This window comes from Mustela lutreola, chromosome 16, assembly GCF_030435805.1.
Source record: "Mustela lutreola isolate mMusLut2 chromosome 16, mMusLut2.pri, whole genome shotgun sequence".
NCBI lineage: Eukaryota > Metazoa > Chordata > Mammalia > Carnivora > Mustelidae > Mustela > Mustela lutreola.
This window is the reverse complement of record NC_081305.1, coordinates 13,409,830-13,426,701: the sequence shown is the minus strand read 5'-3', so window position 1 is coordinate 13,426,701 and position 16,872 is coordinate 13,409,830. Positions and strand designations below refer to the sequence as shown.

General features: G+C 44.7%; 1 protein-coding gene across 14 annotated transcripts; it reads left to right on the top strand.

Moving 5' to 3' along the window:
• The first annotated feature begins 1,140 nt into the window (after window positions 1–1,140).
• On the top strand, window positions 1,141–16,638 carry ZNF23 (zinc finger protein 23). Of its 14 annotated transcripts, none has more exons than XM_059152117.1 (6): window positions 1,141–1,648; window positions 6,120–6,189; window positions 6,771–6,904; window positions 9,242–9,368; window positions 9,976–10,023; window positions 14,249–16,638. In XM_059152117.1, exons 3-6 carry the CDS (start codon window positions 6,803–6,805, stop codon window positions 16,033–16,035), a joined length of 2,064 nt encoding a protein of 687 aa, XP_059008100.1. In that variant the 5' UTR covers window positions 1,141–1,648; window positions 6,120–6,189; window positions 6,771–6,802; the 3' UTR covers window positions 16,036–16,638. The 14 variants fall into 14 exon arrangements, with proteins under 14 accessions (XP_059008100.1, XP_059008096.1, XP_059008095.1 ...); XM_059152113.1 differs by having other exon boundaries at window positions 14,246–16,638; XM_059152112.1 differs by having other exon boundaries at window positions 9,976–10,089.
• The last annotated feature ends 234 nt before the right edge of the window (window positions 16,639–16,872 follow it).

Sequence of the window (16,872 nt, the reverse complement as noted above, 5' to 3'; positions counted from 1 at the left end):
TTTACATATTGAAATGTGTATTTTTACAAATCATTTTCCTTTTATATCTCCTCTATGAAAGCATAGTATTATGGGGTTTTTTTGGTAGTTTCAAGTATTTATTTAAATTCTAGTTAGTGTATTATGTAGTACTAGTTTCAGGAGTAGAATTTAGTGATTCATCACTTATATACAACACCCAGTGCTCATCACAAGTGCCCTCCTTAATACCCATCCTCCATCCAGCCCATCCCCCACCCACCTCCCTTCAGGAACCTTCAACCTATTTTCTATTCTTAAGAATATGCCTTATGGGGGCGCCTGGGTGGCTCAGTGGATTAAGCCGCTGCCTTCGGCTCGGGTCATGATCTTGGGGTCCTGGGATTGAGCCCCGCATCGGGCTCTCTGCTCAGCGGGGAGCCTGCTTCCCCCTCTGTCCCTGCCTGCCTCTCTGCCTAGTTGTGATCTCGCTCTCTGTCAAATAACATAAATAAAATCTTAAAAAAAAAAAAAAAAGAATATGCTTTATGGTTTGCTGTTTTATCCCCAATGTTCATCTGCTTCTTAAATCCCACATATGAGACATATGGTATTTGTCTTTCTCTGACCGACTTATTTCACGTAGCATAATACTCTCTAGCTCCAACCACATTGTTTCAAACGGCCAAGGTTTCAGTTTTCATGGTTGAGTAATGTTCCATTCATCTATCTACCTATCTCACAACTTCTTTAAACATTCATCAGTTTTTAAAACGTGGGTTGTTTATATTACCAAAGATCTTCTAAGTCGTGATCTATGAGTTTCATGACAGGAGACTAAAGCGGTCACTAGAAAACAGTTGTTACAAAAAGGCAGCCTTAGGTGTGACAGCCTGTGATAGATGCACAGGCCCAGCCCAGAACTCCCCAATCCGGTTGCACCTGCAGCTTTACTAAAATACAGATACCTGGCGCCACCTCCAGGGGTGAATCCAGCTCTCCCCTCTCCCCAGCCCACCTCAAGAAATAATGGCCCTTCGGCAAGAGAGGGGCGCAGGGCCCAGCAGCTCCTGTTACTGAGACTCAGTTGCAGGGGCGGGGCCGGAGCACCACCAAGAGGGAGCAACGCTGCTCCTAGAGAGGCTCGGCCGCGGCGTGGTGACGCACTTCCGACTCCGCCGTGGTAACTTCCGCGGCACGGGTGAGTGTCGGGCTGCGGTCGGCGGGGGCGGTACCCTGGCCGGTAGCTGTGGGTTGGGTAGGGATGCCCCTCCGGCTCTTGGAGGAGTGGGTAGGGCGATGGTCCGCGGTCCTCCTGCGTCCGTCCTAGATTCCCGCTTTGGACTTGGTGACCGAATTGGAAGGCGCGGCGGGGATTACTGCCACAGCACTCTGTTCCGGGAAGATGCCACTGACCTTTCGGGAAGATGTGTCGGAGCAGCCCCGGGGTGGAATATTTGCAGGGGTGAAGCAGGTTATGATATCGCGAGTCTTGACTTGTTGAAGTCGTACAGGGGCTGTTACCTATATGCGTTTCAAGTATGGACTGTATGCCCCCTGACTCCTAACATTGGGTCGTGAATCAGGGTTCCGTGAGCACAGAAAAAGCAGAGCCCCTCCGGGTCATCGGGGAGTAGAAGCAGTCCGGCCTTTCGAGAGCATCGTCTTCTGGAGCTGGCAGTTCCAAAAGGTAATTTGGCCTTGTCTCGGGCTGTTGGGATGACAATGACTTGGGCATGATTTCTACGTTGTAATCACTTATTTGCTCAGTTGTAGAATACACATGAAATACACATCATAAGGGGCGCCTGGGTGGCTCAGTGGTTTGGGCTGCTGCCTTCGGCTCGGGTCATGATCTCAGGGTCCTGGGATCGAGCCCCGCATCGGGCTCTCTGCTCCGCTGGAAGCCTGCTTCTCTCTCTCTCTCTCTCTCTCTCTCTCTCTCTCTCTGCCTGCCTCTCTGCCTACTTGTGATCTCTGTCTGTCAAATAAATAAATAAAATCTTTAAAAAAAAGAAATACACATCATAAGATAGCTCCAGAGTGACTCATTCATACCGCAATGAAAGTTATACGAAAATTATACTACGCTAAAATTATGAAATAGTAATTAAAACATGAATACAAAAAAGAAAACCTCTGTAATGTGGCTAGTCGTATATTCAGAGGAAAATTTACGTTTTTACAGGTTTTCATTGCCAAATAGGAAAGAATGAAATAATCGTGCATCCTCAAGAAGCATTTGGGCAGAGGTTTTTTAACCTTATAATACCTAGTTCCTACTTAAAACACTGCTTTCCGAGGTTATTTAGTTCTTTGCTTTCCCACCACTTCAGTGTGGTTATGTAATTCAGTTGTAGTATAATTCGACTCATTTGATGTTTGTATTCCTTTTTGATTTGTCACCCCATCCCATCCTGGTTGGTTTATTTAATATATGTTTATTTATTTATTTATTTGGATATGTGAAACGTTACTATGGTTATGAAAGTCAGAAGAAGGGGCACCTGGGTGGCTCAGTGGGTTAAGCCTCTGCCTTCGGCTCAGGTTGTGATCCCAGGGTGCTGGGATCGAGCCCCGGGTCGGGCTCTCTGCTCAGCAGGGAGCCTGCTTCCCCTTCTCTCTCTTCCTGCCTCTCTGCCTACTTGTGATCTATGTCTGTCAAATAAATAAATAAAATCTTTAAAAAAGAAAAGAAAAGAAAGTCAGAAGAGAAAGGCAAACTCAGAAGCATCACTCTCCCTCTCATCTCTGCTACCCGATTTCCTTTCATCCTCTTTTCCATCCCAGGCTCCTTTCATTTCCTGTCCAGATCTGAAGCAATGACTCTCCTTAGTTTCTTATTTATCCTTCTATTTCTTTTTTGTACAGGTGACCAGATACACACATGTTTTTTTTATACTCCTGTTTTTTGTACACAAGAGGTAGCACACTGCCTTTTGCACTTTGCTTGTTTCATTTAACAATATATTCTGGAAATCACTCCTTATTATAGAACTAAGTATGTTTTTTTAAATGTTACTCATGCATACTGAACACTTCATCTAGCATGACGTTTAAGAAGCATAGTAGTAGCAGGGCGCCTGAGTGACTCAGTTATTAAGCATCTGCCTTTAGCTCAGGTCATGATCCCAGGATCCTGCGATTGAGCCCCTCATTGGGCTTCCTGCTCGGAGGGAAGCCTGCTTCTTCCTCTCCCACTCCCCCTGCCTCTGTTCCCTTTCTTGCTGTATCTCTCTCTGTCAAATAAATAAATAAAATCTTTTTAAAAAAAGAAAAAAGAGGAAGCATAGTAGTAAAATGTGTACCCATGAGCACACCGTCCCTCTAAGGAGAACATTTCCAGTACTGCTTCTCAGCACAGCTCCCAGCTTCCCAACCCTCTAGAGGTAACAACTATCTTGAATTTTGTGTTAGTCATAGTCTTACCTATTTATAAAAATAATTTTATTTCATAAAATATGTCTGTAAACAATATGTTTAATTTTTGAGCTTTATGCAAATGGCCTTGTAGTGTATATAGTCATCTGGGACTTGTATGACTCAATATTATGTTCCTGAAATCATCCCTGTTGTGGCATATAATGTGAGCCATTCATCTTTGCTGCTGGATAATACGCCTTTTTAAAGATGAGGACAGTTTATTTATGTATTCTAAATGGATATGTGGGTTATTTACAGTGTTTGGTATTCAGATACTCACAATGAATAATTTTGTACATGTTTTCTACATAATGAGGGTTTCTCTAAGGCATAAATTTTAAAATGTAAGCACGAGTATTGAATTTTATCAAATGCCTTTGGCATCTGTTGGGATGGAGTGTTTTTATCTTTCTTTGATTTATTCATGTGGAGAAGTATACTAATCTGTAATATTAGGCTTTACTCGCATTTGTGGGATGGTCCCTTTTAGTCATGGTACGTCACTGTAATGAAATACTGGAGTGTAATCCTTTATATTGGGGATTTTTCTGTCAGTATTCATAAATGAGACTGATTTGTGGTTTTTGTATCAGTGTTGTGCATCATAAAAAGGACCAGGAAACTTATTTTGCTGTTCTCTCCTACAGTTTCAGTAGTGTTAGAATTACTCATTTCTTAAAGACTTGAAAAGATTTGTCCATGATACATACAGGCTCAGTGTTTTGTGAGAGTTTGCTCTTTACTGGCTCAGTTTAATTAGGTAGAAGTAATCATGGATTCCAGAGAAATGTCTACATAATAAAACTAGTAGAGTTGATTTATTAGATCCAAATAGAATTACATGTTCTTCTATCATAGAATAAGTTTTCTTTGTAAGTACTTACACTTCAGCCAACAGAAAAAGACCTCAAAATCTGTAAAGCAGAAGTAAATAGATCAGGTTATTTAAACACTGTACAGTAAAGCCAGAAATTATGAACAGAGAAGAAATTAGCAACAAACTATCCTAACATTCTGTGGTTGGAGACAAAACACAGTTGCTGACAGGCTATAAAATGTAATTAACATAATTAAAACATGAAATATTTTTTAAAAACCTCTGGCATGTGGCCGATAGTGTATTCAAAGGAAAATTTATGTGTTTACAGATTTTAATTGCTAAATAGGAAAGAATGAAAGTAAATGAATAAATCATGCAACCTCAAGAAGGTAGGAAAAAGGATGCCTGGGTGACTCAGTCGATTCGGTGTCTGCCTTCAGCTTGGGTCATGGTCCTGGAATCCCGAGATTGAGCCCCCGCCTCAGGATCGCTGCTAAGTGGAGAGCCTACTTCTCCCTCTGGCTGCTGCTCTCCCTGTTTGTGCTCTTTCTCTTTCTCACTCTCGCTCTATCTCAAATAGATAAAATATTTAAAAAAAAAAAAAAAAGGTAAACAAAAGCCTGTAGTCCAGCTTCCCCCAAAAGCAGAACACAGGTTAGAAACTTGTGTGCAGGCAGTTTACTCGGGAACATTTTCCCCAGGGCAGAGTGGAAGACAAGGGGAGCAAAACAAGAGGGAGAGCCAGAGCAAGGGCACGTGGTCAGGCTGGCCTGTCGACAGGCTACTGGTGCTCAGTTTTGTAGGATCAGTGAGGAGCCTTGGAATCTCATGTAGGAGACTGAAGGGGAAAGTATTTATCCACTGACTCTGTCCCCTGGTGGTCATGGGTATTCTCATAGGCATTAACTTCTGCCTTTCAGGACCTAGCAGGTGTCCGTGGGTATCTGCAGATGCCCCCCACAGGACACCAGAGAAGCCCCAGGCAGGAATCAGCCATATGTGGTATAGATCCTTGAGGATGCATTGGTGGGTTACACCCGCACAAAGCTGGTCAAAGTCTCTGGCACTGGACTGAGACGGGACGATTTAGAGGGGAACAGAAGGTGTATCTCTTACAGAGCTAAGGAAACAAAGAAAGCAGAACTTAATGAGCTAAAAGGAAATAGAAAAGAGTGGTGTTCTAAAGAAATAGAAAAAATTGTTCTTTAAAAATAAAACAGCATTCAGGTACACAAACCATTGTTCAAGTTAACTTTATTCGTTTGCTCAGGCCACCATACAGAATACCATAGACTGCATGGTTCAAACAACAGAAATTTATTTTTCACAGTTCTAGAGGCTGAAAGCCCAAGTTAAAGGTGCCAGACAATTTGGCTCTTGGTGAGGACTCTCCTTGGGTTGCAGGTGGCTGTCTTCTCACTGGGTCTGCACGTGTAGAAAAGGACCTCTGGTGTTCTTCCTCCTTTTTATCAGGACACCAGCCCTATCAGAGTAGGGCTCAGACTTAGGGCTTTGGTTAACCTTATTACCTCCTTACAGGTTCTATATCCAAATATAGTCACATTGGGGGATAGGACTTCAACGTATGAATCTTGGAGGGGACACCTTCCACCCGTAACATTAACAATGGGGAAGGGGTCTAGAGAACACATGTATCCATGTATTCAAAAGTGGGAAAAGCAAAGTAGCTCCAGATATGGAAGAAATGGAAAGAATCATGAACCAGTGTTTTTCACAACTCTGCACTGAAGTTGAAATCCTGGAAGACATGAATGATATTTTAGGAAAACACGTATTTTCAAGACTAACTTTGGCAGCAGTAAAAATCCGAAAATAAGCAGTCCACATGTTTTGAATACAGTGAACAAGGGGTGCTGGGTCCTGGGACCCTAGATGATACAGTGACCCCCTCTCACAGGGAGCTGAGGCTCTGGCTGCTTCACTATCAGAGGCTGGAGAACATGAGGAGGCGGCCTGGGACCTCAAAGGTAAGCCTGGGCCATGCGGGAGGCTGGCTTCTCAAGGTCTCTACGGAGGTAGTGGGGCTCTTGAGGACACTCGGCTGTGTGAGGGAGCAGGCGGATTTTGGGGGATGGGGGGAGTGGGCAGCTGTCTCCTTCAGCTCCCAGGGGCCTGGCTCAGGTCTTTGTGCGGGGGCCGCAGCCCTTCCCTCGTGGCTTTTCTTGCAGCGTAATCAAGGGTGTTGCTTGTTTAGAGGGAAGCAAGTAAGTCCAAGATCTTGGTAATGTTCTGGTAAGCTGAATTGTTGCTATGTGGGTCTTTGTTTTATTATCCTTTAGGCTCTGAATACACTTTGTGTCTGCCCTGGTGTGTGTGATATGTGTCAGAATAGTGAAATCCGGGGGTTCCTGACGGCATCAGTATCATGGCTGGGGCGGGGGGGCGCTGGGCACTGAGCCAGTGAACGGATCACCCCCTCCTTCATGTGGCAGCGCCTGCTGCACTCCTGTCTGGACAGTGGCTGCCTGTCCAGGGCAGGCCCTGTGAGGGGCTGTGTGGTTCCTTCTGGGATGGGGTTCACCTCACACTTCTCTCTGTCTTTCCTCAGCTCCAGCCCTGCTCTGAGAGGGAAAGCACGTGATGGCCGCCATGCCCTTGACCGCCCGGCCCCAGGTGAGCTGTGGCTCCTTCAGCTCTTCCTCCGAACAGTTTCAAACTGAAGAAAACCGGGAAGGGAAGCTGGTGAGCTTTGTGATGGAGGCTGGAGGGGCCGTCCTCGCTTCCGCCTGGCCCTTGTGAGAAGAGCGGAGATGCGAAGGGACTGAAGCAGCGGGAGAGCAGCCCCGAAGGCAGGAGTGAAGTGCTCTGCGCACCGAGGTGCTTTGCTCCTCCGGTGACAAGGAAGCATGGGAGCCGCCCGCGGAGGGTGCTCCATTCATGGGTGTGCGTGGAGGGGGTAGCAGAGGATGAGGCTGCCCAGGGCCGGGCCGTAGGCGAAGAGGAGTGGTGGGGCTGGGTCATCATGAAGGCTGGCTTGGTGGGGGGCAGGGAGACAGAAGAGTGGGGTCCAGAGAGGGGGAAAGAAAGTCCTGTGGGACACGATGTCTCACTGTGTCCCGGAGAGGCCTTCAGGGCTTGGGGGCAGGAGCTCCAGCTTAGGTCTCTGATGAGAGCTCTGGACCCTCCCCCGGCTCAGAGAAATGCAAACCACATTCTCCATACAGTTTCAGGGACTTCATGGACGCCCTGAAGCGCATCCATGGGCGTCCATGGACTACAGGTTGCCAATAACGGTAGTCTCAGGAACTCCAGTAACCTTGTTTGAGGCCTGCTCTCCTGCGGACACCACACTCAGCGCTCGGGTGGATCGCTTAGTCCTGACACCCGCCCCCTGCACTAGGGGCTGGGTCGTGCTCTTTCTGCCTCAGAAGACACGAGGGCAACGGGGAGTAGAGTGCCTTGCCCAAGGTCATACAGCCAGTGTTTGATTTTTTTTTTTTTTTAAGATTTTTATGTATTTATTTGAGAGAGAATGGGAGAGAGAGAGAGCACGAGAAGGGGAGGGCCAGACGGAGAAGCAGACTCCCCACAGAGCAGGGAGCCCAATACGGGACTTGATCCCGGGACTCCAGGATCATGACCTGAGCCAAAGGCAGTTGCTTAACCAACTGAGCTACCAGGCGTGCACTCCCCTCCCCCGGGTTTGATTCTTCACTGCTCGTCCTTATGATACGTGTGCGACCCGTGAAGTTAACACGGTCAGAGTTGCGATGGCTTTGTAGGGAATAATTTTTAGGGGTGATTTGAAAAGAAGCTGACCACTTCAGTAAGAATCCCAGTGGTCCAGGTTGATGTGGGCTTCGCCAGGGAAAGTAGTTAAAGAAAAAGAATCCAGTTCAAGTGATGCTTAACATGAACATCGAGGATGCTGAGAGTCAGAGGACTGGGTTGGGGGGTAGGTAAGGGAGACGGAGGGGTCAGGAACAGTCCCCAGGGTTCTGGCTGAGGTTTCTTGCACACAGGGTGGGGGATGTTGGGGTTCAGGAAGAGGCGCCAACTTCCTAGGGTGAAGGGTGGTGGTGGCGGCAGTGAAGGCATTTAATATTGTTCAGAGAAGTTCCATGACCCATCCAAGGTCATAGACGAGTGACTTGCACACTCACGCAGAGGTTGGACTAGAATTGCTGATGGCTGAGGTCAGTAGAAGGAAGCAAGACAGATCCTAGAAGAGAGGAATTGAGGGCATATCCCTGCAGTGTGTCTCCAAGGTTGTTGGGAAGGAGAGAGAGAGAGAAAGTGACCAGAGGCTACAGCTCCCCAGAAGGGAGGCATCAGCCCTGATGGCGGAGCCTGTTTTGGGCACATGGAGTAGTGATGCAGAGAGGAGCAGCTAGCCACCCGGAAGGCTGATCGCCCCTGTTTCCCGAACCTTCTCGGAGAAACAGTGAATTCTTGGGTAAAGTTGAAAAGGATGAGAGGCTTGAATGGGAGAGGGTAACAGAAAATGTTGGATTTTCAGCAAGTTGCCTCTGGGAGCAGAGTGGGCCGCGGCCCCCTCCTTAGCCAGTCAGGACAGCGCTGAGCGGCTGGTGTGCTCAGGCAGCTGCACTGCCTTTTGTAGCAGCAGCAGTGACAGCCGGGCGCTGGGCCAGTAGAGGCCATAGTTCTTCTTCGGGGGTGGATGGAGGTTATCAGGGGAGGGGAGCAGGATGGAGAAGCGGAGATTTCAAGTGGGAACGCTGGTGGGTTGGTCCTGAGCTGCATCTGCCTCTGAGGATGGGGCCTAATGGAAACAGTGGAGTTGCTCTGGGGACTCGATTATGGAAATTTTCTTCCTGTCATCTCAACGTAGGGTATCGTTTATAAATGTGAAATATGGCATGAGGTTCCCTGCCATGAGAGAAGTCAGATACTGTCCATCATGTATTTTCCAGGTGCTGTTTCTCAAACCTGCCCCCTTTTCATTAATTCTGTGCTCTTCGCAAGCTCCCTCCCCAAGCCCTTATACTGCCCTCTGCCCCTCACTTAGGGCCTGAGCCATGGAATTGGCCCTAGGGCAGCAGGAACCTGTTGTTTCAGAAGTCGGTGACCTTCGAGGACGTGGCTGTGTACTTCACCCAGACGGAATGGGATGGCCTGTCCCCCGCACAGAGGGCCCTGTACAGGGATGTGATGCTGGAGAATTATGGGAATGTGGCCTCCCTGGGTAAGGCCTCTCTCCCCCTGGGACCCAGACTCTGCCAGTTGGGGTTTCCTGGCTTATTGCCCCCTAACAGGTTGCAGGTGGGGTCTCTGGTAATCCTTTACTGAGTGGGAACCCCAGGGGCTGAGATTCCTAATCCCCCTTGAGTCAGGGGCTGCTGGGAAGGGTGAACCTCAAGCCTTTTTTGGGCCCATACAGGACTTTGCCAGGACTGGTGTGCTCTCTCTATCCACCTTCTAGAAGTTGTGGTTTGGATACAGTGTGGAAAAAAGAAACTTACTGTTTCACACAGCATTATCTTTGGGTTCACCCTCACCCAACCTGTGTATTTTGAGGCCTTCTGGGCCCAAGTCTGGGCCGTTCTCAGCTCCTCCCACACCGTGTCAGGCACCCCCTCCCCCCCCCCCCCCCCGTGCACATATGCCTTGCAGGCCTCCCATCTTTCCAGTTGTCCCCCCGAACCCTCGCTTTCCCATAGTTTTTAGGCATGGGATCCCCTAGCATACTTTATTTTGCCACCCCATTGCCAAGACAGTCTGAGGAGATGCTTAAGAACTCATCTGTGGGACATTAATTCACCTGTGTCTTCCATTTCTTTCCCCCTAAACAGGATTTTCGCTTCTCAAACCTGCTGTGATCTCACAACTGGAGGGAGCAGGTGAGCTGGGGCGCCCATCTCCACTGGTGGCTGGAACAGAAATAGGCCTCCAGGGCCTCTGGACTGGTAAGGGACATACAGGTTGCCTAATATGGGGGAAAGTTTACGTCTTTTAAGAAGGAGGTCAGCTTAAGCAGCATATAAGCCTGCCACATGTATGAGCCAGCTGTACAGAGTAAAATTTAAATAAATGAGGATTCATAGAGATAGGTACAGTTGGACCTCTTTTTCTAGTTTGTTGTTTCTTTCTGATTCCAAGAACAGATCTTTTTTCAGATGTCTCGTTCTGATTCTTCCCAGTCCTAATTTTGGAATTCTACTTTTCTCAGATGAAATTAATGGATGCTGTGTTTAGGTCCTTGCTACTTCTCAGCGTTGTACACTTACTGTGATGGGTGGAGAATCAACAGTCTTTTCATATAGGAAGACAGAATAGCCTAGTGGCTAAAAGTACAGTCTTTGGAGTAGACTTCCCTGAGGTACCATCCTAACTGCTCTTCCTAGTTATATGACTTCCTACTTGTGACTTTAAGCAGGTCCATTATTTGAGTTCTATAAGGTTCAGTGTTTTTAATCCCTGAAAGTAGAGTAATAAAATGAGAAAATAGTGCTGGTCTTCCGGGTTGAGGATTACACAAGATAATACATATTAAGTGCATAACTTGTAGTGTGGGCTCAGTGAAGTATTAGTTTTTATTAGGCTTTTGTTGTTGTTGTTGTTTGTTTTTTTGGAGGAGACAGCTGTATAGTAAGCTGTGGGAAATAAGGTGGAAAGGAGAAAGTGTTCTCAATTCAGTGCTTCTCAAATGATACGCAAATGAATCCCTTGGGTGTCTTGCAAATATGCATATTGTCATTGAGTAAGTCTGTCATAGGGTCAAGGTTCTGCATTGCTGTTAATTCTCAGATTCTGCCAATGTTTTTGGTTCCTAGACCATAGTTGAAGTAGCATGCTACTCTTTGGCTTAAGCAGAGTTGTTGCGAAATGATTTCCCATTTCCCACTTGTATGTGAGTGTCTTCTTTGCTTGGGGTCTAGATTTTAGTGAATCCTCCTTTTTAAAAGACAGTTTCAGGGCATCTGGTTGGTTCAGTTGGTTAAGTGGCTGCCTTCGGCTCAGGTCATGATCTCAGCAGGGAACCTGCTTCTCCCCCTGCTGTGTTCTCTATCTCTCTGTCAAATAAGTAAAATATTTTTCAATAAATAAAATAAATAAAATAAAAAGATAGCTCCAGTGGATTTTTGTTCCTTGTGACCATTCAGCCAGATAATCCCTGACCAAGGAAGACATGTTTTGCAAAATGAGGAGTTTAAAGCAGATCTCATATAGAAGGGAAAAGAAATGATGTTGTGGAGCTCCTCAAAGGAGTCTGGATTTCATTCTGTAGTTAACAGAAAATCCCAAAGTCTGAAGTTTTCAAATAACCATCATGATCTATGCTGAGAATGGAAACATTAATTAGTGTGTGAAGGTTAATTGGAACAAGGAATCAAATGGCTTTTGGGCAGACAGAAGGGGAAGGTAGGTACAGGGCCCAAGGCCCATGTCAGCAGAGTGGACTCTCTTCTAAAAAAAAAGAAAAAAAAAAAAAAAAAGTCCTATCCGGTGACTTCTGTTTAAATCTCATTTGCTGGAACTGTCTTATGGCCTCCCTACTGCAAGAGTGTGGAAAATACAGTTTTTAGCTGTAGTTTTTATTGCTACCTCAAAAAAAATTGGAAAACATATTAGTAAGGAAGAAAGGGAGAATGGAATTGGTTAAGCAACTGATAGCCTCTGCCACACCGTAGGATTTGGTAAATAGAAGGTCACTAGTATAGAAAAATTGTGATCCACATAAGAAGTAAAAATTTTAATAAATGTGAAAAATCTTCACCCTCTTAGAAACCAATGAAATACAAATTAAAATAGAGATGTTCCACCTAACACACTTGACATAGGTAGGCTGGGTCCAAGGACCCCAGGGTGAGGAGGCTCCTGTAGGACCAGCCAAGAGGGTCCTGGGCTTTGAGCTGGAAAGAAATCAAGTGCAAGCCAGGAGGAAGTGAGAGCAGAGTTTATTGAATAGCATAAGTGATAGAATATAGCAGATGGAGTGTTTGGGAGACTCAAAGGAAAGGAGAGTGAGTGTCTTCTTTGCTTGGGGTCTAGGGTTTTTACTGAGGATTGGGGTGGGTCCAGTATACATGTCCTCTTCAGACACCCAGGAGCTGGGCAGAACAAAGACAAGTGCCTAGGTGTCCTCCATAAAGCACTTATTACCTGGAGCTAGGTGATTTTGGCATCAAGAGTTCTAGAATCAGTGGTCTAGAAAACGTATGTGACGACCCTGCTTGTCATTAGATGTTATCACCTGTGCTGGAAGACTCCAAAAAATCATTAACTCCTTGACCCTTGTAAGAAGGACATACATCATTTGTATTGTAAGGCATGTACAAGGCAGGGGTACGGGTCCTAGCAAGAACAGAAGCAGGAAAATAAGCAAAAAGCAGTTTTTCATGGAGTTCCTTCAGTTTCCCTAGTTCATACAGAGAACAGTTACATTGATGGAGAGAAGACACCAACGTGGAGTAGACTTTTGGAGGTGAATGTGAATCTGTAGTCTTTCTAGAAACGACTTTAGCAGTACATATCAAGAGCCTTTTAAAGTCTGACCTTGATAGTCTGGATATTCTCTTCTAGACTATCTTAATAAAGTAATCAGAGATACAGACAAAGATGTACATGCACAAAAGTTCATCATAATTTTATATAATAAAATGTTGGAAATAACATTTCCAACAGACATTCAGTATAGAGACATTCAGTATAAAGAGAACTGGTTAAATTAAGATACCTCTACAGGATGGAATGCTATTTAAAAAATATTTTTATAGGGGAGCCTGGGTGGCTTAGTGGGTTAAAGCCTCTGCTTTTGGCTTGGGTCATGATCCCAGAATCCTGGGATCAAGCCCTGCATCGGGCTCTCTGCTCAGCAGGCAGCCTGCTTCCCCTTCTCTCTCTCCGCCTGCCTCTCTAACTACTTGTGATCTCTTGTCTGTCAAATGAATAAATAAAATCTTAAAAAAAATTTTTTTTTACAAACTGAAGATACTGGAAAATTGTCATTATTAGTGTTAAGGAAGAAAAATATTTTCAATTTTGAATAAAAACATTTTTAGAAAAATGATTGGAAGGAAAAATCTTTGGGGAAGGAGATAACATCAGAAAAGTAGGTGTAGTTGTTAGATGGTTATATTTCACGTAACTTGAATTTTCTTCTTTGCACGTTTCTGATATTAGGGATGAATACTATTTTTATAATTAGGAAAAGACCAACAGTGTTTTGAAAATGATTGCTAGGGAAATCCACGTCACTTGGGTCTCTTGAGGGTGATTAGAATGAAATCCTGGGGCAGGGGGCTTATGACATGTGTTGAGGAGAGATGGGAGATGAAAAATAGGCAGCATTTTGAGGTCAGTTTAGAGAAGTTTGGGAACAAAGACATCCCTAGCTCTATTGGGACTGTAGGGATTCCAAAAAGAATGTTAGGAACAGGAGCTCCTGGGTGGCTCAGTCTCCCTGCCTTCAGCTCAGGTCATGATCTTGGGGTCCTGGAATTGAGCCCCGTGTCAGGCTCTCTGCTCAGTGGGAAGCCAGCTTCTCCCTCTCCCTCTGCCTCTCCCCCTGCTTATGTGCTTTCTCTGTCAAATGAATGGATAAAATCTTTATGTTACTGGTTATTTGTGTAGAGGTTGGTAATCTTTTGAAATTGTTCATGTTCAAACCTGTACAGGAAGTGTGTAAAGCACACTGGAGAACAAAGTCTCCCAGACTTCCTGTACTAATTTGCTCAGTTTCTTGTGTATTCTTCCAGGAGTTTTCTAGGCATGCCCATACAAATATATAAGTATATATCGGCCCATTTTATTTTTCCTTCATACAAATGGAATCTGCCTTACATCCATTTGTCAGCTTGTTTTGCCATTTAATAGTGTATCTTGGACATCTTTTCACATCAGCACATATGGATTTGTTTCTTCCTTCCTCCCCTCCCCCCCCCTTTTATAAACCAGCTACATATTACTCTACCTTGTAGATGAACCTTAGATTCTTTGACCTAGTTTGGTGATTTTCAAGAGACCCTTGATTAACTAAGATTCTTTATTCCTTTTACCATAGTTCTTTTCTCTCACATGGTTCTTACATGATATTTTATGTTTTCTGGGTTTTTTTAATAGTAGATATTGATATCCAGACTGACGATAATTTGACAAAGGAAGTGTATGAAGAAAAACACAATACATCATTTGAACTTCAGAGGCACTTTTCCCAGGGGATGGACTTTTCAGAAGCCTGTATTCTAAAGAAACAGCAGGAAGTCCATTTAGTAGGAAGCATGAAGAAAGAAAATAACATCATAGACGGGACAGCGAAAGACGACACAAGCCCTGTGAAGGAGTGTTTGTTTAGTCAGAGTCCAAACTTGGGTCAGTGTCATGCCGTTAGTTCTGGAGAGCAGCCTTCTGAATGTATAGGATTGGAGAGAGCCTTCAGCTTTGACACAAAACTTATTCAGCATGAAATAATCAATTCTGGGGAAAGACCTTTTAAATGTGAAGAATTAGTGGAAACCTTCAGGTGTAACTCTGAGCATCAAGATGGCCACACTGGGGAGAAGCCCTATCGGTGTAAAGAGTGTGGCAAAGCCTTTAGCATTAATGCAAAATTAATTTGGCATCAGAGACTTCATAGTGGGGAGAAACCCTTCAAATGTGTGGAGTGTGGGAAAAGCTTCAATTACAGTTCCCATTATATCACACATCAGACAATCCACAGCGGGGAGAAGCCCTATCAGTGCAAGGTATGTGGGAAAGCCTTCAGCGTGAATGGGAGTCTAAGTCGGCATCAGAGAATCCATACAGGAGAGAAGCCCTATCGGTGCAAAGAGTGTGGGAGTGGCTTTACCTGTAGCTCTGCATACATCACACACCAGAGGGTCCACACTGGAGAGAAGCCCTATGAGTGCAAAGACTGTGGAAAAGCTTTCAACGTGAATGCAAAATTAATTCAACATCAGAGGATCCACACTGGAGAGAAACCTTACGAGTGTAATGAGTGTGGGAAAGGCTTCAGGTGCAGCTCCCAGCTGCGGCAGCATCAGAGCGTCCACACTGGGGAGAAGCCCTATCAGTGTAAGGAGTGTGCAAAAGCCTTCAGTAATAATGCAAAACTCATTCAGCATCAAAGAATCCACACAGGCGAGAAGCCCTATGAGTGTACTGAATGTGGAAAAGCCTTTAGTGTCAAAGGGAAGTTAATCCAGCACCAGAGAATTCACACAGGTGAGAAACCCTATGGGTGTAACGAATGTGGGAAAGCCTTCAGGTGTAACTCCCAGCTGCGGCAGCATCTGAGAATCCACACCGGGGAAAAGCCCTATGAGTGCAGGGAGTGTGGAAAGGCCTTCAGCGTTAATGCAAAACTAATGCAGCATCAGAGGATTCATACTGGGGAGAAACCCTTTGAGTGTAACGAGTGTGGGAAATGCTTTACTTCTAAGAGAAACCTGCTCGATCATCACCGAATCCATACTGGAGAAAAGCCTTATCAGTGTAAGGAATGTGGGAAAGCCTTCAGTATCAATGCCAAACTAACGAGGCATCAGAGAATACACACTGGGGAGAAACCTTTCAAATGTATGGAATGTGAAAAAGCATTTAGCTGTAGTTCTGACTATATTGTACATCAGAGGATCCATACTGGAGAGAAGCCCTTTCAGTGTAAGGAGTGTGGAAAGGCCTTCCACGTTAATGCCCATTTAATTCGGCATCAGAGAAGCCACACTGGGGAGAAACCGTTCAGATGTGTGGAGTGTGGCAAAGGGTTCAGCTATAGTTCTGACTGTATTATACATCAGACTGTCCATACTTGGAAGAAACCCTACGTGTGTAACGTGTGTGGGAAAGCCTTCAGGTTTAGCTTCCAACTTGCTCAGCATCAGAGTGTCCATAGTGAAGGAAAATCCTAATGAGAAGGATGTGGAAAACTCTCAAAGTTATGGATCAAGTATCATCAGATTCACTGTGGTGGAAAACCTTGAGGGAAATGAATATGGCATCTTCCCAAGGAAACACATCTTTCCCCTCTTACTTTTAAAATCAGGAATGATGACTGGTTAAAAAGTAACAACCAAAAATATATAGCTTGTCTTACACCGACAACCAATTAGAAAATATGAAAAGATCCCATTCCCAACATCAAGAAAAGTGGCTCTCCTAGGAATAAACTTAAGTGTTACACAGGATTTATATGGAGAAATAAATCTCCACTGAGGACCACAGAAGGAAAAATAAATGGGGAGAGAGGGAAACCTTGTTCTTGGATAGGAAGACTCATGAAGGTCCTCCCTCTACCTAAATTTACTTCCCTTTCATTTTGGACACCAAGTATGTATCCCTTTTGTAAAGAGGATAAACAATAAAGATTTCCTTAGAAAGAAAAGATGAGTAAATTCTTTATGTTCATGAAAGGGAGAAAACCTTTCCTAAGCATCATATGAAAGCTAGAAACCAACCGTAAGGGAAAATAGCAGTACGCTGGTTTTTCAAAATTAAATATTTATTTTCTAGATAACCCCAAATAAAGTTAAAAGATAAAGCACAAAAAGTAGAAATACCTTTGTGCAATTTATAAGTCTTTAATATGTAAAGATAGATTTTATGATCAAGAGAAAAGTAATCTAATAAAACCCAGAAAAAGGACATCAGCAGGCAGTTTTAAAAAATATTAAAATAATAAAGAGATGTTTAGTCTCCGTCCTCTAAGGATTGAAAATGAAACATGCACACAGTCATACACTCCGACC